The sequence below is a fragment of the Coregonus lavaretus genome, assembly GCF_964263955.1.
Source record: "Coregonus lavaretus genome assembly, chromosome: 7".
In the NCBI taxonomy this organism is placed as follows: Eukaryota; Metazoa; Chordata; class Actinopteri; order Salmoniformes; family Salmonidae; genus Coregonus; species Coregonus lavaretus.
The window spans coordinates 28927211-28953922 of NC_139994.1; the positions used below are offsets into that span (position 1 = coordinate 28927211).

General features: G+C 45.9%; 1 protein-coding gene across 1 annotated transcript in view; it reads right to left on the reverse strand.

The window, feature by feature from the left end:
- LOC311132789 (chloride channel protein-like) overlaps nt 1-26712 on the reverse strand; it is a gene marked incomplete at its 3' end in the record, with an annotated part of 52483 nt that overhangs the window by 25560 nt on the left and 211 nt on the right. Inside the window, exons 2-7 of the mRNA XM_084166127.1 lie at nt 5384-5687; nt 4966-5097; nt 1332-1460; nt 878-1011; nt 695-772; nt 45-123 (exon numbers count right to left, since the gene is read on the reverse strand). Coding sequence (XP_084022253.1) covers nt 45-123; nt 695-772; nt 878-1011; nt 1332-1460; nt 4966-5097; nt 5384-5687 — 856 coding nt within the window. The remainder of the gene's footprint in view (nt 1-44; nt 124-694; nt 773-877; nt 1012-1331; nt 1461-4965; nt 5098-5383; nt 5688-26712) is intronic.

Genomic DNA, 26712 nt, shown 5'->3' on the forward strand with positions numbered 1-26712 from the left:
ATGGAAGGAGAATTGCTAGAAGGAAAAATAAAATAGTGTTGTACCTCCAAGAGGGGTACCGAAACAGCAGCCCACCCCAACTGCACAGCCAACTGTGAGGATGTCTGTGTAGCAGTATGGGCTCTACTGACACACAGAGAGGGTGACAGAGAGAGGGCAGCAGAGAGATAGAGAGAGAAAGGGGAGAGACGGAGAGAGAGAGGAAGGGACAGACAGATAGAGGGAAAGGGGTACGGGGATCCCATACAAGTAGACAAGGAACAGAGGGAGGAAAAGAGAAAGTCAATGGAAAAACACCTAAAAGTAGAATGCGAAGTGATCTGACAAAACTGTAATGCCCTTGTTGTTCTCATTTACATTTAAGTAGACGCTCTTATCCAGAGCGACTTACAGTTAGTGAGTGCATACATTATTTTATTTTTTCATACTGGCCCCCATGGGAATCGAACCCACAACCCTGGTGTTGCAAACGCCATGCTCTACCAACTGAGCTACATCGTTGCCGGCCATTCCCTCCCCTACCATGGACGACGCTGGGCCAATTGTGCGCTGCCCCATGGGTCTCCCGGTCACGGCCACCCACGACAGAGCCTGGATTCGAACCAGGATCTCTAGTGGCACAACTAGCACTGCGATGCAGTGCCTTAGACCACTGCGCCACTCGGGAGATAATGCTGGTCAAGTAACTGCCTACCTGATGGACTCCTGAGAAGAACGTCATACACTTGCTCAGCACAGCAGCACAGATGCTGGCGATGTGAACAAATGGGCCCTTGGGAAGCAAAAGTGGAAGACAAGTGGGCAGAAACAAGGAAACTTTTAATCGCTTTTTAGATAGCAATAATCAGGGAATCTGATGTGAGTGTGTGTAACCCACCTCTTTCCCCACTGGCATCCCACTGCCCAGACCTGCAGTCAGACCAATGACTTTGGCAGTAAAAGCCCTGAGAGTCAGATACTCCTTCAACACTACCCCTCTGAGAATGGTCTTCAGCTCAGGAATACCAGAGCCTGAGAGAAAGAGAAAGAGAGAAAAAGAGAAAGAGAAAGAGCGAGACAGAGAGACAGACAGGTCGGGGAGGTGAAAAGAGGTCAGGGAAGAGATAGAATTACAAAAATTTTGTTTTACAGGAAAACTAAATATATGTTTGACTTGGAACAACAAGAAAGGGTCATAACTCTTAATAGACAGTGAGGACATGGCTAGGTAGGTACATAAGCAGAGAAGGGAGAAGATCAATGGATAACAGATTGTGGGTAACAGGTCATTAAGGGTGGCAGGTGGTGGGAAAAGTAAGCAGTAAGCATTGAGTGCGCGAGCGGGTACACACCAATGGCTTGCGGAGCGACCAGGTGGCAAAAGAAGGAGGCGAACATGATGAGCACCATGGGATAGCTGACCCAGGCCAGGTACTGGAGCAGGACATTACCCCTCAGCTCCCAGTGAATCCACTTATACACTGACATGGGGACAGAGGCAGGGACAGAGGGATGGGAGAGGGATGGGAGAGGATTTGAGGAGAGGGGTGAAAGTGAGGCATGTGAAGGGTTGTGAGAAAAAGCAGGAAGGTAGAGGAGAAGGTGAGCAAAACAGAGGGGGTAAGGAAGAAGGGAAATAGTGAGGAGGGGGAGGAGGAAATGAGGGGAAGACAGAACACGGGGTGAAAATTAGGGAAGAGGATGTAGGATAAGGTAAGGGAGGTGAGAAAGGGAAGTTGGTTATGACAGGGCAGACACTGACAGACAGTTACAAAGAAAATACACTTTAAGATGCCCTTTTCTAGGGTCAAATGTCAATCCATTTGGACTGACAGATGTCCTTTTCCATTTGTAGATGTTTCTCTTGGCATTAGTAATATTCTGTAAGAGGGGCACTGACTTGCTGAGCTTCCCCAGGTTTCATTGAAATGTACACTGTAAAAAAAGATATTGAGATTCAGTCAAAATGACTCATTTTATCTAGCCAAGTCAACTAAATTTGCAAAATTTGTTGAGTTGACAAAATATTAAGTTGAGTTGACTTCAAAATGTCAAAGCTTATCAAATCAAATTGAGTTAGCAAAAAAACAATGTTTACTCAACTTAGAAATTCACAACCATGAAGTCAAATCAACTGAAGCAACATACGGTGCATTCAGAAAGTATTCAGACCCCTTGACTTTTTCCACATTTTGTTACGTTACAGCCTTACTCTAAAATTGATTAAGTAGTTTCCCCCCCCTCATCAATCTACACACAATACCCCATAATGACAAAGCAAAAACAGGTTTAGAAATGTTTACACATTTATATATATATATATATTTAAAAAAAAAAACGGAAATATCACATTTACATAAATATTCAGACCCTTTACTCAGTACTTTGTTGAAGCACCTTTGGCAGCAATTACAGCCTTGAGTCTTCTTGGGTATGACGCTACAAGCTTGGCACACCTGTATTTGGGGAGTTTCTCCCATTCTTCTCAGCAGATCCTCTCAAGCTCTGTCAGGTTGGATGGGGAGCGCCGCTGCACAGCTATTTTCAGGTCTCTCCAGAGATGTTTGATCGGGTTCAAGTCCGGGCTCTGGCTGGGCCACTCAAGGACATTCAGAGACTTGTCCTGAAGCCACTGCTGCGTTGTCCTGTTGGAAGGTGAACCTTCACCCCACTCTGAGGTCCTGAGCACTCTGGAGAAGGTTTTCATCAAGGATCTCTCTGTACTTTTCGCCGTTCATCTTTCCCTTGATCCTGACTAGTCTCCCAGTCCCTGCCGCTGAACAGCATCCCCACAGCATGATGCTGCCACCACCATGCTTCACTGTAGGGTTGGTGCCAGGTTTCCTCCAGACGTGACGCTTGGCATCCAAAGAGTTCAATCTTGGATTCATCAGACCAGAGAATCTTGTTTCTCATGGTCTGAGAGTCCTTTAGGTGCCTTTTGGCAAACGCTAAGTGAGGTGTCATGTGCCTTTTACTGAGGAGTGGCTTCCGTCTGGCCACTCTACCATAAAGGCCTGATTGGTGGAGTGCTGCAGAGATGGTTGTCCTTCTGGAAGGTTCTCCCATCTCCACAGAGGAACTCTGGAGCTCTGTCAGAGTGACCATCAGGTTCTTGGTCACCTCCCTGACCAAGGCCCTTCTCCCCCGATTGCTCGGTTTGGCCGGGCGGCCAGCTCTAGGAAGAGTCTTGGTGGTTCCAAACTTCTTCTATTTAAAAATGATGGAGGCCACTGTTCTTGGGGACCTTCAACGCTGCAGACTTTTTTTGGTACCCTTCCCCAGATCTGTGCCTCGACACAATCCTGTCTCGGAGCTCTACGAACAATTCCTACGACCTCATGGCTTGGTTTTTGCTCTGATATGCACTGTCAACTGTGGGACCTTATATAGACAGGTGTGTGCCTTTCCAAATCATGTCCAATCAATTGAATTTACCACAGGTGGACTCCAATCAAGTTCTAAAGGATCATCAATGGAAACAGTATGCACCTGAGCTCAATTTCGAGTCTCATAGCAAAGGGTCTGAATATGTAAATAAAGTATTTCTGTTTTTAATTTTCGTAAATGTGCAAAAATGTCTAAAACCCTTTTTTCACTTTGTCATTATGGGGTACTGTGTGTAGATTGATGAGAAAAAAATAATATTTAATCAATTTTAGAATAATGCTGTAACGTAACAAAATGTGGAAAAAGTAAAGGGGTCTGAATACTTTCTGAATGCACTGTAACAGTAGTGTTGACGGAAAGTGTCAAGTTCAGATGACTTCAACGTATGTTTGGGGAGCCAAACTCATTAGAATAATACCCAGCATGCTTTGCAACCGTTAATTTTTATATTTACATTTTGTACATTTAGCAGACGCTTCTATCCAGAGCGACTTCAGTTGAAGGTAGATTAAAAAAACAAACATGTAAAAAGTGCCAAGTAAAACGTTTCTGTCACTGTTACTGAGAATGCCATTGTAGTTAACGTGATTTGTTGGTTGGTTGACATTACTCAGTACACTTCAAAAGCTCACACATGATGAAGAGACAGATGGGAGCGTAATGTCCCTACTGAAATCTCTATTATATCATTTCAAAGACTTAGTCAGTTCTGAAATGTGTAATTTTCAAAGTAGTTGTTTCAACTGTATAGGAGGTTGACACAACTTTACATTTTAAGGCAGCCTGGTAGCAAACTTTGGTAAGTTGAAACAACATAGTTTTGTTTTTCTGACTAGCAAATACTTGTCCTCTACACTTAGGAATTTGTCAAAACAACTTGTGTAGCTTTGTTAGCACAACAAAAAAAATTATGTTGAAGCACATTGATTTGACTAAAAGTATCAAGTTCACTCAAGTTATTACATCCAAATTTGTCAGTTCCACTTACTTTACAAGGTTGAAGTAACTTTAGAATAAGTTAACTCCACACAAAATCCAGATTGGACTTCACATGACATTTTAAGGCAGCCTGGTAACAAACTTTTGGAAGTTGAATCAAAAATATTTTATTTTATTTTTATTTTTTACAGTGTACAGATGTGTTTCACCCACGTATCTGTACTCTGTAAAATGTACTCTGTGTTTATGAATAACATCACTGAGAGGTAGCATATAAAATTAGCACATTAGCGGTCCAAGAACAGAGCCTTGAGGGACTCCATCATACAAACATCACTAAACCCCCTAATATGGGTAATGACTGTAAACCTAATTTATAATTTCAAGTATAACGTTTTGTAATGTTTGTTTTGCAAGATTCATTTTGCATATCAGGATACCACGGAACTGTTTTGCAACACTTTTTGATAATCACTCTGCCTAACCCTCAACAATAAGCAACCAGGTGTCTAGTTAGATAACTATTTATGCTGTAAAAGCATTCATGCACCTGTATGAGTTGCCGGTTCAGTGGCTTGAATGCAAGCATTGTAAAAACATATCTCATCATCATAAAACAAGATTGTTTAGTGTGTTGCATTGTGGGTATTGTTGTACATTGTAGACTCTTGGCACTGGTGTAGTCCATGGTCCAGCTGACCAGCGCCATTGAGATGCCCAGCAGCACCAGAAAGATCCAGTCCTCTCCTAGCTTGGTGACCAGGAACCTCTGTACCCGCGCTACACAGTCTGAGAAAACACCATGACAGACAATGATTCACAACAAAGCTTCAACTACATGTATACTTTTTAACTATACAGTGTTAAAAGGTCATCAATTCTAAAATGAGATTTGATTTTAATACAACAATAACCAGTTTTGGTCAATGTTAATTTTCAACTATTAATCACTAGCTAACCCTTTTGAAAGTGTAACATTAACTCTGAGTATTGTGGGGCAATATAGACACTTTTAACTTGAACACTGTTAGAGTTCATTTAACACCTGCGACTTTACTGAGCACTGACTCCTCACCTCTACATTTTGAGTAGGAGCGGCGTTTCTTTATAGACAAAGGGTTGCCTTGCTCTGCAGCCATATGTGCATGTCCCCCCTCGTCCGAGTGATGCCGACCCCTGTGCCTGCTATGGTGCCCGTGTCCATGTGTGTGACCGTGGGGGTGGCCATGGTGGTGGCCGTGGTGATGGTGGCCATGGTGATGCTGCGGACGGTGGCCATGGTGAAGGTGGTGGTGTTTCTTCCATTGTCTCTCTGTTAGCAGTCGGGTGGCCTCTCTCCGGCCAGACCCACCCGGGTGCTCACAGTATTCCCCATACAACTGAAAGTGACAGGAGGAAGAGAGACTACAGTACATTACCCATATGTTCATGAGCAAAGGACTACAATGAAGACCCGCCGAAAATGTAGTTCAGGTAAGGTTTCCATTTTATTTTTGGAAAATAGAGAATAACAGTTTGAGATTTTAATTTGCACTGAATGTGTATATTTTAAAGAAAATATATATCATGCAGTATATACAGTTGAAGTCGGAAGTTTACATACACCTTAGCCAAATACATTTGAACTCAGTTTTTCACAATTCCTGACATTTAATCCTAGTAAAAATTCCCTGTTTTAGGTCAGTTAGGATCACCACTTTATTTTAAGAATGTGAAATGTCAGAAAATAGTTGAGAGAATTATTTATTTAAGCTTTAATTTCTTTCATCACATTCCCAGTGGGTCAGAAGTTTACATACAGTCAATTAGTATTTGGTAGCATTGCCTTTAAATTATTTAACTTGGGTCAAACGTTTCGGGTAGCCTTCCACAAGCTTTCCACAATAAGTTGGGTGAGTTTTGGCCGATTCCTCCTGACAGAGCTGGTGTAACTGAGTCAGGTTTGTAGGCCTCCTTGCTCACACACGCTTTTACAGTTCTGCCTCAGATTTTCTATAGAATTGAGGTCAGGGCTTTGTGATGGCCACTCCAATACCTTGACTTTGTTGTCCTTAAGCCATTTTGCTACAACTTTGGAATTATGCTTGGGGTCATTGTCCATTTGGAAGACCCATTTGCGACCAAGCTTTAACTTCCTGACTGATGTCTTGAGATGTTGCTTCAATATATCCACATAATTTTCCTTCCTCATGATGCCATCTATTTTGTGAAGTGCACCAGTCCCTCCTGCAGCAAAGCACCCGCACAGCATGATGCTGCCACACCGTGCTTCATGGTTGGGATGGTGGTCTTTGGCTTGCAAGTTACCCCTTTTTTCCTCCAAACATAACGATGGTCATTATGGCCAAACAGTTATATTTTTGTTTCATCAGACCAGAGGATATTTCTCCAGAAAGTACGATCTGTCAAAGCTGAGGTGTATAAGGTGTGGGAGTCAGGCGCAGGACACCGAAGCTAGTCCAACAAAGTTTAATAGTGAAAAAAATCGAGGCAACGATAAAGAAAAACGGCCTCAAGAAACACAGAGGCGAGCTATACGCAAGCTGTGCGTAAAACAATAAACAATGAAACAGATACAAAAACACGCAGCACTACGGACAGGCAAAAAACAACACACAACCTAACCAATACAACACAGGCAACTTATAGGACACGTAATCAGACACAAACGAACACAGGTGTGACAGACAGACCAAAGCAATCACACATAGAAACATTCAACGGTGGCAGCTAGTACTCCGGGGACGACGAACGCCGAAGCCTGCCCGAACCAGGAGGAGGAGCAGCCTCGGCAGAATCCGTGACAGTACCACCCCCCTTGACGCGCGGCTCCAGCCGTGCGCCGACCCCGGCCTCGGGGACGGCCAGGAGGACGCGGACCCGGGCACGTGGGATGCCCACGGTGGAACTCCGTCAGGAGGGATGGATCTAGGATGTCCCTCCTAGGCACCCAGCACCGTTCCTCCGGACCGTACCCCTCCCACTCCACGAGATACTGGAGACCACCCATCCGGCGCCTCGAGTCCAAGATGGTCCGGACCCTGTACGCCGGGGCCCCCTCGATGTCCAAAGGGGGCGGAGGGGTCTCTTCTATCTCATGTTCTTGGAGTGGGCCAGCTACCACCGGCCTGAGAAGAGACACACGGAACGAGGGGTTAATATTCTTGTACTCAATAGGCAGTTGTAACCTGTAACACACCTTGTTCAATCTTCTCAGGACTTTAAAGGGCCCCACAAACCGCCGACCCAGCTTCCGGCAGGGCAGGCGGAGGGGCAGGTTTCGAGTCGAGAGCCAGACTCGATCTCCCGGTGCGTATACCGGTCCCTCACTGCGGTGGCGACCGGCGCTCGCCTTTTGTTGACGGATGGCCCGCTGCAGATGGACATGGGCAGCGTCCCACGTCTCCTCCGAGCGCCGAATCCACTCATCCACCGCAGGGGCCTCGATCTGGCTCTCGTGCCATGGTGCCAGGACCGACTGATAACCTAAAACACACTGGAAAGGTGTTAAATTGGTGGAGGAGTGGCGGAGAGAGTTCTGGGCCATCTCTGCCCAGGGGATATACCTAGACCACTCCTCTGCCCGGTCCTGGCAATAGGACCTCAGAAACCTACCCACATCCTGATTGACTCTTTCAACCTGCCCATTGCTTTCTGGGTGGTACCCCGAGGTAAGGCTCACCGAGACCCCCAAGCGTTCCATGAACGCCCCCCAGACTCTGGAGGTGAACTGGGGACCTCGGTCAGACACAATATCCTCGGGGACCCCATAGTGCCGGAACACGTGGGTAAATAGGGCCTCAGCGGTCTGTAGGGCAGTAGGGAGACCCGGCATTGGGAGGAGACGACAGGCCTTGGAAAACCGATCCACAACGACCAAAATGGTGGTATTCCCCTGGGAGGGGGGTAGGTCAGTTACAAAATCCACCGAGAGGTGGGACCATGGTCGTTGTGGAACGGGCAGGGGATGTAACTTTCCCCTGGGCAAATGTCTAGGCGCCTTACACTGGGCGCACACCGAGCAGGAGGAGACATAAACCCTCACATCCCTAGCTAACGTTGGCCACCAGTATTTCACGCTAAGGCAGTGCACTGTCCGGCCAATACCTGGATGTCCAGAGGAGGGTGACGTATGAGCCCAATAAATAAGGCGATCACGAACCTCGAGCGGAACGTACGTCCGCCCCACAGGACACTCGGGGGGAGTAGGGTCGGTACGCAGTGCCCGCTCGATCTCCGCATCGACCTCCCACACCACCGGAGCCACCAGATACGACTCCGGCAGTATGGGAGTAGGCTCAATGGACCTCTCCTCTGTGTCATACCGCCGGGACAGGGCGTCTGCCTTACCGTTCTGGGACCCTGGGATGTATGTGATCTTAAAAACAAAACGGGTTAGGAACATGTTCCACCTAGCCTGACAAGGGTTCAATCTCCTAGCTGCCCGGATGTACTCCAGGTTACGGTGATCAGTCAGAATGAGGAAAGGGTGTTGAGCCCCCTCAAGCCAATGCCTCCACACCTTTAGGGCCTGGACTACAGCTAACAGCTCCCTGTCCCCTACGTCATAATTACGCTCCGCCGAGCTGAGCTTCTTAGAATAAAACGCACAGGGGCGGAGCTTAGGTGGCGTGCCGGACCGTTGCGACAGGACTGCCCCAATACCGGCCTCGGACGCGTCTACCTCTACTTGGAATGGTAATGAGGGATCCGGATGCGCCAGCACCGGGGCCGAGGTGAACAGGTTCTTCAGTTTGACAAATGCCCTGTCCGCCTCAGCTGACCACTGCAAGCGAACCGGACCCCCCTTTAACAAGGACGTAATGGGAGCTGCAACCTGTCCAAAGCCCCGGATAAACCTCCGGTAGTAATTAGCAAAACCCAAAAACTGCTGCACCTCTTTAACAGTGGTTGGAGTTTGCCAATTACGCACGGCCGACACACGGTCAACCTCTATCTTCACACCAGACGCAGACAACCAATAACCCAAAAAGGAGACGGACTCGTGGAAGAACAAGCATTTCTCTGCCTTGGCATACAAGTCATGCTCCAACAGTCTCCGCAATACTCGGCGCACCAGGGCTACATGCTCGGCTCGTGTAGAAGAGTACACTAGGATGTCGTCGATGTACACTACCACACCCTGCCCATGCATGTCCCGGAAAATCTCGTCAACAAAAGATTGGAAGACTGAAGGAGCATTCATTAACCCGTATGGCATGACGAGATACTCGTAATGACCCGAGGTGGTGCTAAATGCTGTTTTCCATTCATCCCCCTCCCTAATGCGCACCAGCGCTCCTGAGATCCAACTTTGTGAAGAACCGCGCTCCGCGTAAAGACTCCGTCATAGTCGCAATCAGTGGAAGAGGTTAACTGTACTTAACCGTGATCTGATTGAGACTCCGGTAATCAATACACGGGCGCAAACCCCCGTCCTTCTTCTTCACAAAAAAGAAACTTGAGGAAACCGGGGAAGTGGAGGACCGTATGTATCCCTGTGCCAAGGACTCGGCTATGTACGTCTCCATAGCCGCTGTCTCCTCTTGAGACAAGGGATACACACGGCTCAGTGGAAGTGCCGCTCCTGTCTGGAGATCTATCGCACAATCCCCCTGTCTATGAGGTGGTAGCCGTGTTGCCCTCGTTTTGCTAAACACAAGTGCTAAATCCTCATATTCAGGGGGAATGCGCATTGCGGGCACTTGGTTCGGACTCTCTACCGAGGTCGCCCTTAAGGAAACACCTAGACATCTCCCTACACACTGGGCAGACCACTCCATAAGAGCCCTCTGTTGCCACGCAATGGTAGGATCATGGGCGCTTAACCAGGGAAGCCCCAGCACCACGGGATATGCAGGAGAGTCAATCAGATAAAACTGAATGATCTCCTCATGACCCCCCTGCGTCGTCATCTTAAGTGGTGCTGTGACTTCTCTGATCAACCCCGACCCCAACGGCCGGCTGTCTAGGGCATGAACAGGAAAAGGGGCTTCTACCGGCCGAAGGGGAATTCCCAAACTATAACAAAATGCACGATCAACACAATTCCCAGCTGCGCCTGAATCTACTAGCGCCTTATGCTGGGAATGAGGTGCCACCTGTGGAAATCTCACAGGTATACACATGTGACCAACAGAGAGCTCTGGGTAAGTGGGGCGCCTACTCACCTGGAATGACTCCCCAGTGCGTGACCTGTTGTCCCCTCTCCCAGGAGACCCTCCCCAGCACCTGGCCGCGGTGTGTCCTCCACGGCCACAGTTGGTGCAGGGGATGGCCCCCCTCGGGCTCTCTCTCCTCCTCTCTCTAGCGCCAGCACCTCCGAGCTCCATGGGAACCGGCTCGGAGGTGCTGGAGGGTGGAATGGACGACCCCCACTTGGGACGTCCGCGGGTAGCCAGCAGGGTGTCGAGACGGATGGAGATGTCCACCAACTTGTCGAAGGATAGGTTGGTGTCCCTGCAGGCCAGCTCACGACGAACGTCCTCTCGTAGGCTACACCTGTAATGGTCGATGAGGGCCCTCTCATTCCACCCCGCATCCGCCGCTAGAGTCCGGAACTCCAGGGCGAACTCCTGTGCGCTCCTCTTCCCCTGTCGGAGGTGGAACAGACTCTCCCCCTCCGCCTTCCCCTTTGGTGGATGATCGAAGACTGTTCTGAAGCGGCGGGAGAACTCCGCGTAGGTGATGGTAGCGGCGTCTATTCCCCTCCATTCGGCGTTGGCCCACTCCAACGCCTTGCCGGATAGACAGGAGATGAGGGCGGAGACGCTCTCGTATCCCGAGGGCGCTGGGTGTATGGTGGCCAGGTAGAGTTCCACCTGCAGGAGGAACCCCTGACACCCGGCTGCAGAACCATCATATGCCCTCGGGAGCGAGAGCCGAATGCCACTGGGTCCCGGTGCTGAGAGAGGAGGACTGGCCGTTGGTGACGGGATGGTGTGAGAAGGCGTGGGCACCTCTCCCGTAACCAACCGGCGCAGAGTGTTGGATACCTCGTTCATGGCGGCCCCAAGTCGCCGGATCATGGTGTCTTGGTCGCTGATCCGATCCTCCAGCGACTTGGGTGCCGCCACTGCTCCTGCTGACTCCATACTGGTGTGTTGTTCTGTCAAGGCTGAGGTGTATAAGGTGTGGGAGTCAGGCGCAGGACACCGAAGCTAGTCCAACAAAGTTTAATAGTGAAAAAATACGAGGCAACGATAAAGAAAAACGGCCTCAAGAAACACAGAGGCGAGCTATACGCAAGCTGTGCGTAAAACAATAAACAATGAAACAGATACAAAAACACGCAGCACTACGGACAGGCAAAAAACAACACACAACCTAACCAATACAACACAGGCAACTTATAGGACACGTAATCAGACACAAACGAACACAGGTGTGACAGACAGACCAAAGCAATCACACATGGAAACATTCAACGGTGGCAGCTAGTACTCCGGGGACGACGAACGCCGAAGCCTGCCCGAACCAGGAGGAGGAGCAGCCTCGGCAGAATCCGTGACACGATCTTTGTCCCCATGGGCAGTTGCTAACCGTAGTCTGGCTTTTTTATGGCGGTTTTGGAGCAGTGGCTTCTTCCTTGCTGAGCGGCCTTTCAGGTTATGTCGATATAGGACTCGTTTTACTGTGGATATAGATACTTTTGTACCTGTTTCCTCCAGCATCTTCACAAGGTCCTTGCTGTTGTTCTGAGATTTATTTGCACTTTTCACAGCAAAGTACGTTCATCTCTAGGAGACAGAATGCGTCTCCTTCCTGAGCGGTATGACGGCTATATGGTCCCATGGTGTTTATACTTGCGTACTATTGTTTGTACAGATTAACGTGGTACCTTCAGGAAATTGCTCCCAAGGATGAACCAGACTTGTGGAGGTCTACAATTTTTTTCTGAGGTCTTGGCTGATTTATTTTAATTTTCCCATGATGTCAAGCAAAGAGGCACTGAGTTTGAAGGTAGGCCTTGAAATACATCCACAGGTACACCTCCAATTGACTCAAATGATGTCAATTAGCCTATCAAAAGCTTCTAAAGCCATGACATCATTATCTGGAATTTTCCAAGCTGTTTAAAGGCACAGTCAACTTAACGCATGTAAAGTTCTGACCCACTGGAATTGTGATACCAGTGAATTATAAGTGAAACAATCTGTCTGTAAACAATTGTTGGAAAAATTACTTGTGTCATGCACAAAGTAGATGTCCTAACCGACTTGCCAAAACTATAGTTTGTTAACAAGAAATTTGTGGAATGGTTGAAAAACAAGTTTTAATGACTACAACCTAAGTGTATGTAAACTTCCGACTTCAACTGTATACTATTATTATTACTACATACAGTATATGTACACGTAAAAGTTAATATATGTTTACATATGAAAATATATAAATAATGGGAACGTTCATCTATCATAGAAGAACATAAAATAAATAAACATTGTTTCAGAATGTGGGAGAGTTCAAGTGTCATAATGTACAGTGAGCTCCAAAAGTATTGGGACAGTAACACGTGTTTTTTTTTTGGGGGGGGGGGGTAATGATATTTATGCCTCTGTAACGTTCTATTCATTATTCACGATTAATTCAGGATTATCCGTAATCATGGTAGCATCCACATTAATATAGACATGTTTAGAAACATATTACATTCTTATTTACAATAAAAGTGACTCCAAAATGATACAATACATTATTTACCATTAATTTCTGTTGGGCACAAAATAATGGTAGCATCCACATTAATCCAAAGTGCTGGAGTACAGAGTCAAAACAAAACAAAGATTGTCACTGTCCCAATACTTTTGGAGCTCACTGTATTCTGGCAAACGGGTCATACAGAAAGACAAAACTCCTCAACATGTTTACTTTAAATCTCATTGAGAGGAAGCATGGGTCTACATTTGGAGTGATTACGTCTGGACTGCATCCAGACATCTGGCAAAGAGATAACTCCACCTCGCAACTCTCCCACACACAGACATGCAGACACACACAGAAACATGGACATACTTTCATAAACACATACATGCCACACTAAAATAATGTCCTATTATCTAGTAAATCTAATACCACATTACTTGAGTTTTACCATAGTGTAATTAGAATGTACATTTTTGAGTGATAGCCATTACATTAGTCTCTTACGGGGGTGGGGGGAGTAGGGAGTTGGTAAGCTACTATACCAACCAAAGATAAAGCCAAGATCCAAGGTATGTGATCCTTTATCAGACAAGACCAGCAGTGGGTTGTGGGTAAGTTCTTCACCCACTTTATAAATCATGATAGACACATTTCACAATTAAACTGGAGAGGTGGCAAATATTACATTCCATGCCAATTCTAAATGGAAGACGAAATTCTAATTCACTTGCATAAACGGTCAATCAAGTCTACTAATTACTATGATAGAAACACAATCAAATGGCAGACCATCTTGTAAATATCTTTTCCAAATTAACATTTCAATGGTCTTCGAACCTACACTGTTATTATTGTTTAATTTGCATGATATTGTTTTAGTGGCTCAATACATAACCTTCACCCTCAATTTAAACAGATGAACCTTTATCTATGTACATAATGATGGAATAACATAATGACGTTTGAGACCTGATTAATGTCATAATACAGTATAGTTAATGTGGGCTTCCATGTAAAACACAAATGATCTAATGATTCATGTTTGCTTATTACCGTGAAACTATGTGCAGCCTCCATTGTTGTAGTCTACATTTATGTCATTTAAAGCTATTCTTATACACTACATGGCCAAAAGTATGTAGACACCTGCTCGTCGAACATCTAATTCAAAAGTCATGGCCATTCATATGGAGTTGGTCCCCCCTTTGCTGCTAGAACAGCCTCCACTCTTCTGGGAAGGCTTTCCACTAGATGTTGGAACATTGCTGCGGGGACTTGCTTCCATTCAGCCACAAGAGCATTATTGAGGTCGGGCACTGATGTTGGGCGATTAGGACTGGCTGGCAGTCGGCGTTCCAATTCATCCCAAAGGTGTTCGATGGGGTTGAGCTCAGGGCTCTGTGCAGGCCAGTCAAGTTCTTCCCCCCGATCTCGACAAACCATTTCTGTACGGACCTCGTTTGTGCACGGGGGCATTGTCATGCTGAAACAGGAAAGGGCCTTCCCCAAACTGTTTCCACAAAGTTGAAAGCACAGGATCGTCTAGAATGTCATTGTATGCTGTAGCGTTAAGATTTCCCATTACTGGAACTAAGGGGCCTAGCCCGAACCATGAAAAACAGCCCCAGATAATTATTGCTCCTCCACCAGATGATGAAGCATGATTCATCACTCCAGAGAACACGTTTCCACTGCTCCAATGGCGGCGAGCTTTACACCACTCCAGTCGATGCTTGGCATTGCGCATGGTGATCTTAGGCTTGTGTGCGGCTGCTCGGCCATGGAAACCCATTTCATGAAACTCCTGACGAACAGTTCTTGTGCTGACGTTGCTTCCAGAGGCAGTTTGGAACTCGGTAGTTCCAAGTTCCATTGTTGCTCCTAGACGTTTCCACTTCACAATAACAGCACTTACAGTTGACCGGGGCAGCTCTAGCAGGGCAGAAATGTGATGAACTGACTTGTTGGAAAGGTGGCATCCCTCTGACGGTGCCACGTTGAAAGTCACTGAGCTCTTCAGTAAGACCATTCTACTGCCAATGTTTGTCTATGGAGAATGCATGGCTGTGTTCTCGGTTTTATACACCTGTCAGCAACGGGTGTGGCTGAAATATCAGAATCCACTTTTGAAGGGGTGTCCATACTTTTGGCCATGTAGTGTATCTGCTGCATGCAAAGTGAAGGCCTACATTGCAACTCCATACTATGGCCTTTTCTCAATTGGGTTTGCTCAACTCCTGCGTCCTCTCTCCTCCGGCCTTCCTCGCCTCCTTTTGAAAAAGGTCTAAGCTAATCGAGGAGAAGCAGCGAAGAGAGGGAACGTGGACGAAAATACGCTTGTATGAAAGGAGACTCCACTCGCGCCGCCGCGTGTCATCAGGCAAATTACGTTTACTGGGGTGGATCCCCAAATAAATATGTAACGTTTTTTAACTTGTGCATGCTTTTCTTCCCCGACAAAACAAAAGCTGATTCAAAGGTGGTTGTGGCAGATTTAGAAACTCTTCCGCAAAGTACTCAGGTAGAATACATATGACTATCCTCGATAAAAGGTGGCTGTCGCTGAAGGGAGGACACTCTTCCATTCGCCTACTAACGAATTGACATCTCCTCAACCACTCATCGGTTTCCGGGCCACGGAGGAGAGAAGACGGAGGAGAGCGGGTGGACTTTTGCCAAAATTAGAAAAGGCCTATGACAAAGTGGATGGTCATATTGACACAAAACATCCTCCTGAAATCAGACACACATCAATGTCAATGGGGTGTTGGGCTGCTTGGGACAATATGCAATATCGAGTAGAACCCACACACCTTTGTTCAGTGAACATTTTGATCAACTGATAAATGGATCTTTCTCACATAATTTACCATGGTACACCATAAGCACATAGACGTCATACACCAGACATCATTGAATTAGTGAAAAAAAAGCTTTTGTGGGCAACCAACAATCTGTTGTGCGGAGTCTGAAAAGCCTCTGATGTATACTATGAGTGCTTCGATACAAATAACATCTGCATAGTGCAGTTGATCTTTGGTCAACATTACGACAAGAAGTGACAAGTAGGCCTAGCGTTGACGCTTTGGGACGCCTTTCAATAACCTTTCAACACCTCTTAATGTAGTGTACACGTACAGGTCTTCCTCTGTGGGTCCTAGAAAGAATACTGTATGCCAGTTATAGTCATACACATGGAAATGTATAGCAAATAAATCACCAACATACGGTACATAACATGAGACGAAACTGAGCTGCACACACGCCATGACTTCCATTGGACCAGACATATCACAGTCAGTCTTACCATGGGATACATTGACAATACAGTGGGGGAAAAAAGTATTTAGTCAGCCACCAATTGTGCAAGTTCTCCCACTTAAAAAGATGAGAGAGGCCTGTAATTTTCATCATAGGTACACGTCAACTATGACAGACAAAATGAGAAAAGAAAATCCAGAAAATCACATTGTAGGATTTTTAATGAATTTATTTGCAAATTATGGTGGAAAATAAGTATTTGGCCAATAACAAAAGTTTCTCAATACTTTGTTATATACCCTTTGTTGGCAATGACACAGGTCAAACGTTTTCTGTAAGTCTTCACAAGGTTCACACACACTGTTGCTGGTATTTTGGCCCATTCCTCCATGCAGATCTCCTCTAGAGCAGTGATGTTTTGGGGCTGTCGCTGGGCAACACAGACTTTCAATTCCCTCCAAAGATTTTCTATGGGGTAGAGATCTGGAGACTGGCTAGGCCACTCCAGGACCTTGAAATGCTTCTTACGAAGCCACTCCTTCGTTGCCCGGGTGGTGTGTTTGGGATCATTGTCATGCTGAAAGACCCAGCCACGTTTCATCTTCAATGCCCTTGCTGATGGAAGGAGGTTTTCACTCAAAATCTCACGATACATGGCCCCATTCATTCTTTCCTTTACACGGATCAGTTGTCCTGGTCCCTTTGCAGAAAAACAGCCCCAAAGCATGATGTTTCCACCCCCATGCTTCACAGTAGGTATGGTGTTCTTTGGATGCAACTCAGCATTCTTTGTCCTCCAAACACGACGAGTTGAGTTTTTACCAAAAAGTTATATTTTGGTTTCATCTGACCATATGACATTCTCCCAATCCTCTTCTGGATCGTCCAAATGCACTCTAGCAAACTTCAGACGGGCCTGGACATGTACTGGCTTAAGCAGGTGGACACGTCTGACACTACAGGATTTGAGTCCCTGGTGGCGTAGTGTGTTACTGATGGTAGGCTTTGTTACTTTGGTCCCAGCTCTCTGCAGGTCATTCACTAGGTCCCCCTGTGTGGTGCTGGGATTTTTGCTCACCGTTCTTGTGATCATTTTGACCCCACGCGGTGAGATCTTGCGTGGAGCCCCAGATCGAGGGAGATTATCAGTGGTCTTGTATGTCTTCCATTTCCTAATAATTGCTCCCACTGTTGATTTCTTCAAACCAAGCTGCTTACCTATTGCAGATTCAGTCTTCCCAGCCTGGTGCAGGTCTACAATTTTGTTTCTGGTGTCCTTTGACAGCTCTTTGGTCTTGGCCATAGTGGAGTTTGGAGTGTGACTGTTTGAGGTTGTGGACAGGTGTCTTTTATACTGATAACAAGTTCAAACAGGTGCCATTAATACAGGTAACGAGTGGAGGACAGAGGAGCCTCTTAAAGAAGAAGTTCAGGTCTGTGAGAGCCAGAAATCTTGCTTGTTTGTAGGTGACTAAATACTTATTTTCCACCATAATTTGCAAATAAATTCATAAAAAATCCTACAATGTGATTTTCTGGATTTTGTTTTCTCAATTTGTCTGTCATAGTTGACGTGTACCTATGATGAAAATTACAGCCCTCTCTCATCTTTTTAAGTGGGAGAACTTGCACAATTGGTGGCTGACTAAATACTTTTTTCCCCCACTGTAAGTATCAGACTGTATCATACCTGTATCAGCTTTCACTGTCCAAAAAAACTCTTACCATAGAAATATGTTGGGGAAATTGTATCACTTCAAAAATAGGCCCTAAGGATTTATAATTATGAATTGAGCCAGAAAGAATATGTGGGGATGTTCTTTAATCAACACTCACATGAATAAATTACTATAGTATGCTATGGTATTAATACTATAGTATTCACTGTAGTGTTTTTGCTGACTTTACTGTAGTATTCACTGTAGTATACTTTAGTATAAATACTGTAGTAAAATATAACTGTGGTACATACTATAGTAATTACTGTAGCGTTTTTGCGGATTGTGTACACTACTATTTACTGCAGTGTTTTTGCGGACATTACTGTAGTATTTACTATAGTGTTTTTGTTTTATTGTCTTTGACGTAGAAGTGCAGGCTTTCTCCTTGAGGAAACTTACTGGAGAAGTACTAAAAGAGCACATTTTCCATAACCTGTAGGTAACAGCGTCGGGTGAGGTTGTGTCTCTCTCTGGCGGGAGGTAAGCTTGGCTTATATGGTGTCGAGTAAAGCTTAAACCATGTATTTAGATTGTAGGTAGGTAGGTAGGTATTGAAGTTAGGTATTGTAGGTAGTTAATCTAGGTAATTATTGTAGGTTATTGTAGGTAATTATTGTAGGTAAGTATTGTATTCGGCTGAGCCCGGTGAAGCACGAGGCTAGCTAACTAACTACCTGGACCAATAAAGCTAGCTAGCTAGCGGGTAGCTACTGGTAACTATTAGCAACTGTGGATAGTTGTTTCCCATGTTATTTCACGCTTAAGAGTACCTGTAATTATGCCAGCAGGCTACCTACCATTCAGCTGTTTTTAGAAACCTCATTATCTGAAGCGTTAACGTTAGGTAGTTAGCAGCTACTGTACTCGAAATGTAGCTAGCTTGTTGCTACCTGGATAGCTAACTAAACAATAGCTGGAACGACCTAGCTTTAATATTTGGAGACGCTTCCTCTCCGTTGGGACAGACGCGAACTGGCTGAATCAATTCAGTGGCTAGCTTTGCACTTAACTGGCTAACAGTAGCTACTAAGGGTAAGTTATAACCTACATTTATTTTTATTATATTTTTACATACTGGTAACCAGAGTCGTTCAAGGGAATTCGGGACTTGGGTCACTAGTTAACGTTAGCGTGGCTCTTTGTGTGTTCGTGCCGTGGGAGGAGGGGTTGGTTCGTTGGCAGAGAGCAATGGCTAGCTAGTATGCTAACTATTCTAGCTAACTAACTGGCTGAATAAGTTGACGACGTACTCATTAAAACTGTCAAAACTAACCCAAAACCTTACACAACGTTAGACACGGACACGAATGATCTGCTTGGCGTGTTAACACACTGGTGGTTTGTTGTAACCGAGTATTGGTGCTAAACCGTGTTATTGGAGGCTGGCATGCTAGTTGGCTTTGGCGTCATAGGATTCGGTGCCCTGTACCAAGTTAGCTAGCTGAATAAACTAAGTTAGAGTCTATTTCTAGAAAACATTGAACCGCTGTAGTTTACAACAATTATAATTTCTAAAGTGGAAGTTGGGAGAGTTATATTTGAGTGTTTCAGTGAAACGTAAGTGAGGGAGGCCCCGCTCTCTCGCTTTCCCAGATGTTTAGTTCATTTCATTCCGATCTCCTTTGCATTATTGTAGCCTTTTTCTGTAGCCTGTCAACTATGTGTATGTCTATCCCTGTTCTCTCCTCTCTGTACAGGCCATACAAACGCTTCACACCACGTGGCTGTTGCCACTCTAATCTGGTGGTCCCTGCGCGCACGACCCACGTGGAGTTCCAGGTCTCTGGCAGCCTCTGGAACTGCCGTTCTGCGGCCAACAAGGCAGAGTTCATCTCAGCCTATGCTACCCTCCAGTCCCTCGACTTCTTGGCGCTGACGGAAACATGGACTCACAGAAAACATTGCTACTTCTACTGCTCTTTCCTCGTCTGACCATGTGTTCTCGCATACCCCGAGAGCATCTGGTCTGCGCGGCGGTGGCACAGGAATCCACATCTCTCCCAAGTGGACATTCTCTCTTTTCCCCTGACCCATCTGTCTATCTCCTCATTTGAATTCCATGCTGTCACAGTCACTAGCCCAGTCAAGCTTAACATCCTTGTCATTTATCGCCCTCCAGGTTCCCTTGGAGAGTTCATCAATGAGCTTGATGCCTTGATAAGTTCCTTTCCTGAGGATGGCTCACCCCTCACAGTTCTGGGTGACTTTAACCTCCCTACGTCTGCCTTTGACTCATTTCTCTCTGCCTCCTTCTTTCCACTCCTTTCCTCTTTTGACCTCACCCTCTCACCGTCCCCCCTACTCACAAGGCAGGCAATACGCTTGACCTCATCTTTACTAGATGCTGTTCTTCTACTAATCTCACTGCAACTCCCCTCCAAATCTCAGACCACTACTTTGTATCCCTTTCTCTCTCGCTCTACTCCAACACTACTGACTCTGCCCCTACTCAGATGGTAATGTGCCGTCGCAACCGTCGCTCTCTCTCTCCCGCTACTCTCTCTCTATCATCCAATCATCTCTTCCCTCTGCTAAATCCTTCTCCCTCCGATCTCCTGATTCTGCCTCCTCAACCCTCCTCTCCTCCCTTTATGCATCTTTTGACTCTCTATGTCCCCTATCCTCCCGGCCGGCTCGGTCCTCCCCCCCTGCTCCGTGGCTTGACGACTCATTGCGAGCTCACAGAAGAGGGCTCCGGGCAGCCGAGCGGAAATGGAGGAAAACTAGACTCCCTGCGGACCTGTCATCTTTTCACTCCCTCCTCTCTACATTCTCTTCCTCTGTTTCCGCTGCTAAAGCCACTTTCTACCACTCTAAATGTAACCCTCTAAATCTAACCCTAGGAAGCTCTTTGCCACCTTCTCCTCCCTGCTGAAACCTCCTCCTCCTCCCCCTCCCTCGGCCCTCTCTGTTAATGACTTCATCAACCATTTTGAAAAGAAGGTTGACGACATCCGATCCTCATTTATTAAGTCAAATGACACCGCTGGTCCTGCTCACACAGCCCTACCCTATGCTTTGACTTCTTTCTCCCCTCTCTCTCCAGATGAAATCTTGCGACTTGTGACGGCCGGCCGCCCAACAACCTGCCCGCTTGACCCTATCCCCTCCTCTCTTCTTCAGACCATTTCCGGAGACCTTCTCCCTTACCTCACCTCACTCATCAACTCATCCTTGACCGCTGGCTATGTCTCTTCCCTCTTCAAGAGAGCGAGAGTTGCACCCCTCCTCAAAAAAACCTACACTCGATCCCTCTGATGTCAACAACTACAGACCAGTATCCCTTCTTTCTTTTCTCTCCAAAACTCTTGAGTGTGCCATCTCTAGCCAACTCTCCTGCTATCTCTCTCAGAATGACCTTCTTGATCCAAACCAGTCAGGTTTCAAGACTGGTCATTCAACTGAGACTGCTCTTATCTGTGTCACGGAGGCTCTCCGCACTGCTAAAGCTAACTCTCTTTCCTCTGCTCTTATCCTTCTAGACCTATCCGCTGCCTTTGATACTGTGAACCATCAGATCCTCCTCTCCACCCTCTCCGAGTTGGGCATCTCCAGCGCTGCTCACTCTTGGATTGCATCCTACCTGACAGGTCGCTCCTACCAGGTGGCGTGGCGAGAATCTGTCTCCGCACCACGTGCTCTCACCACTGGTGTCCCCCAGGGCTCAGTTCTAGGCCCTCTCTCATTCTCTATATACACCAAGTCACTTGGCTCTGTCATATCCTCACATGGTCTCTCCTAGCAAATCGCATCTCTGCATGTCTGGCAGACATATCAGTGTGGATGTCGGATCACCACCTCAAGATGAACCTCTGCAAGACGGAGCTGCTCTTCCTCCCGGGGAAGGACTGCCCGCTCCATGATCTCGCCATCACGGTTGACAACTCCATTGTGTCCTCCTCCCAGAGTGCAAAGAACCTTGGCGTGACCCTGGACAACACCCTGTCGTTCTCTGCTAACATCAAAGCGGTGACCCGATCCTGCAGGTTCATGCTCTACAACAGTACGACCCTACCTTACACAGAAAGCGGCACAGGTCCTAATCCAGTCACTTGTCATCTCCCGTCTGGATTACTGCAACTCGCTGTTGGCTGCGCTCCCTGCCTGTGCCATTAAACCCCTACAATTTATCTAGAACGCTGCAGCCCGTCTGGTGTTCGACCTTCCCAAGTTCTCTCATGTCACCCCGCTCCTCCGCACACTCCACTGGCTTCCAGTTGAGGCTCGCATCTACTACAAGACCATGGTGCTAGCCTACGGAGCTGTGAGGGGAACGGCACCTCCTTATCTTCAGGCTCTGATCAGACCCTACACCCAAACGAGGGCACTACGTTCATCCACCTCTGGCCTGCTTGCTCCCCTACCTCTACGGAAGCACAGTTCCCGCTCAGCCCAGTCAAAGCTATTTGCTGCTCTGGCACCCCAATGTTGGAACAAGCTCCCCCACGACGCCAGGACAGCGGAGTCACTGACCACCTTCCGGAGACACTTGAAACCCTACCTCTTTAAGGAATACCTGGAATAGTATAAAGTAATCCTTCTACCCCCCTACCCCCCCCCCAATATTTAAAAAAATAAATAAAAAAATAAGTGGTTGTCCCACTGGCTATCATAAGTTGAATGCACCAATTTGTAAGTCGCTCTGGATAAGAGTGTCTGCTAAATGATGTAAATGTAAATGTAAATGTAGGACTCGGATAGTTCAGAACTTCTGCTCTTTTCTATAACCTGTAGGGAACAAAATATATGGTCTATACTTGGCATGTAGGTTTCTCACAAATTGTGATATGGAGGGGAATGGGCAGAGTACATACAAATTAAATACTGTGTTATTTACTATAGTTAAACAAGTGTGGTATTTTTTGCAGAAATTACTGTAGTATTTACTACAGTGTTTATTGTGGATAATACTGTAGTATTTACTATAGTATTCTACAGTATACTACAACATTCTATAGTAAGCACTACCCGATCGAGGGATACTACAGTGTGTAGTATAGCATTCTACAGTTTACTATAGAATTCTATAGTAAGTACTGTAAACGGTAAACAGTAATATTTTTCATGTGGGCACTTTCCCAGCTGCTGTCTGCAGATTCTGTGGACAGTATGTACTAACCATGAATCTTTTAAAACAGTATGTTGTTGGATTTGAATGACTGAATTCAACACAGTTATCAGTAGCAGGCTTAAGGAGATTATGTGTCCACAAAATCCATGTGACTGTAGTCATGGATTTACTGGGAAATACTAGCCTCCAGAAAAAGAGTCAGAAATACTTTCAGTCCCCTGAAGTGTAGCAGTAAAAGCTTGTTATGCCACTTGTTATACTATACCAAGGAGGAAGGAACCTCTCTCCACTGACTCACCCCTGGCAACTAGTGCAAGGTGGGGTTAGCTGAAACACCATCCTGCAATTGAGTGAAGATCCTCTACACACCATACTCAAAAGATAATAAAGTTAATAATGACAAAAGAACATGTCTAATAATGTTTTATAGAAACATTTGGTTTTATTCTAAAGGATCCATACTGTATGTTTGATTAAAAAATCTGTTTGGGGAACTTGAGGAAATTCTCCCCCTGCAGATTCCCTTTTTAGCGAAAGACGTACCACAATACTTTTTCCTCACTCCTTTCTTTTTTGCCCTATTTTTATCAGGGTCCTTATGTTTCCTAGTGATTTCTGTACAAACTCCAAGGCTGTCTCTCACCTTCAGGATATATTGTGGTAACATAACATCTTGGCAAACTCTTGTGACAGGAAGGCAAATCTCTTTGATGCTCACTCTAACAAAGGCCATGGGCGAGTTGGAATCTTAAAGATTTCACCACATATATGTCTAGTAACACACAGATATATTCACAAACATTTACTAGGCATTTACTTAACTAGCATCTAACTGGATCTAACTTAGGACAGTCATGATATCAACTAATTGGTCCATGGCTGTAATGCATGCCTATCATATGGCTATTGGCTATTCTACACAATATACTATACTGCAACTACAACTACTAATATACTACACAGTAGGTCACAGTAGGTCATATGCTAAAGGTTTTGTAACCATTGTAATATTATTACAAAATGGTTAAAGTCCCCATCAGTTTGCTTGTCTATACATTATGTGCCTGATCAGTCTTGTAAAGTACCTATATCAACACCTTATCAACAAGCTGGTCAATTGAAAAGTTCAACATATTTGAACGGTCAACATATTCAAATTAGAAATTATACCTGTGTGCCTGATACACGTGTTTTATCCCATACCATCACGTCGCTGCTCTCTCACAACTCCATCAGTCATCCTCTGTCTTTCCCTACCTCTGTCAGTACATGTCATCCCCCTCTTTCTCCATATTTCTCCTCCCCTCCGAGCCCCTCTCTCTCTTCCGCCTCTACACCTCATGCTCCTCGAACAATTTCTGTCTCTCCCCCCTTTCTCACCGGGTGTAACTCTACCCTGGGAGTTAAATTTAGCACCGGTGTGACCCAACGTTCACCGCTACACACTTCTCCACACCTCTCACTCTCTCTATCTCTCGCCCTCCGGGTGTATCGCTCAATCTCTCACTATCTGTCTGCCTGTCCGTCCCGCTGACCCTCAAGGACTTCTGTAAGGGGAGTTTGGTATGTGTGAATGGACCACGACATCTGGGCATGTTTGTAAAGCGGAAAGCGAGCACGTTTATTATAAAGTATATAGAGAGAAATCAATCACTGCCAGTGTCAGGTTTTATCAACACTGCAAAATAGATTTAATCTCAAAGAACATATCCACTCATAATCATCATAACGGCTATTTTTGTAGTTCTCACAATGAAGGCACATACCCGGACACACCTGTGAGATAGGTAGGGTGGATTGAAATCAGAGAAAACAACATGAGAATAGATTATGACTCATGAGCTCTGCCTTATGACAGTTACGGATTCTATCTGTACGTTTTCAGTAACAGCTTGACAATGTAATGTGAAGAATTACATGTATTTCACTGTCAAGCTGTTACTGATAACTCGGATGGATAAAATACATAACGGTCATGTTATGAATAATCACTGTTAGCTGTTGCAGGGCCCTCCACTGCACGTCGGGCCTGACAACCCCCTTAACCGTATTCACAATATAACATGTACTCAAGTGGCAGCCTAATGGCACCAGCAGTGACACCAAAATATAAGAAGTAATTGTAGTAATAATAGTAGTAGTAGTAACAAATAGGAATCTAACTATCTACTTTCCCAATCTGCCTGCCTGCCTGCCTGCCTGTCTCTGCCTGCCTGCATGCCTGTCCGTCCGTCCGTCCGTCTGTCTGTCTACCTGTCCGTCCGTCCGTCTGTCTGTCTGTCTGCCTGTCTCTGTCTGCCTGCCTGCCTAACTGCCTGCCTGCCTGTCTGTATGTCTGCAGGTCCATCCATCTGCTGGTCTGGTCGTCCTACAGACGCATGACATCTATAGCAATAGGCCACATGACAGAGAGGTTTTTATTTATTTTTTTATTTAACCTTTATTTAACCAGGAAGGGTTGGACAATGTTGTGTGACACCACTCTTATGTCATGTAAAGTCATATGTAATACACACGAAGGTCTTCAAAAATAACCTCCAGAGTATTATTAACCGTATACATTCTCCGCATTTCTGTCAACAACTCTCCACATAACTCTCTATTGTGCCTGGCAATGGCATCTTGTTCAATTTGATTGGGAGCCCCCTGCGTGATCTAATTTCTTGATCCTCCCCAGCACAATGACAAGGAGAACAGAAACAAACTCCCGCTCAAAAAAAGTTACACTTCTCAATATAGCTCGGCTCCCCGCGTGACAGTGTAAACATACGGTTTTCACAGCCCACATGGCCCACACTAACACACACAGGTGCACACACGTGCACGCACGCACGCACGCACACGCAGGACATACAGTACATGCATGCACACACCCGTACGCATGCAGACACACGTGTAGACACACACACACACACACACACACACACACACACCACCATGTTGACACACAGACTAACAGCCGATGGCCTTAGCCAAAGGCCCACGGTATACTGTTTCCCTGTTAAATTCAATACGCTACACCAATTTCCAACCTGCGTGTTTCTTACGAATCAAAAAAACATACTGAACGTCCAATGGTTTAAGTCCCCCCAGATGTTTTGGAACACTCTGTTCCCCGGGGTCATCTTAGACTACGTGACGAGCGGAGATTACAAGCATATTCCACATGCATGATCTGGTTTCCCCTTTCCCACAATACACCACACTGCTGTAAACCTAGATTTATCTCCATGGATGAAATCACATTTCTCCCACGTCTATCTGAGAGCATGGAGAGGCACTTACCACCATACAATACCAAGGAGATAGTTGAACTAACAACCATCTATGTCCTCCTAAAAATGCATTATGTTTGTGTGTAATAAACGAAAGGATTGAACGGTGGAGAGGTTAATGAACAGGTGGCCGAGAAAGTGCGAGAGAGAAAAAACAAGACGGCGAGAGAGAGAGAGAGAGAGTTAAGACGGAGACGGAGACTGAAGGTGTGTGGTCCTCAGGCACACATACACCTGTTGCCATGAGCCTGTTGCCACAGTTACAGACCTGCTAAGAGGTCTCTGTGACCACCATGACAGTGTTCCCCCCATGCTCCCTATGCACAGACAGTAAAGAGCAGGGACGACCCGATATGTCATGCAAGAGATTGTGCAAGATTAATTTCAGAGTTAGAGATGAAGCCACAGAGATAGATAGCATTACACAGCA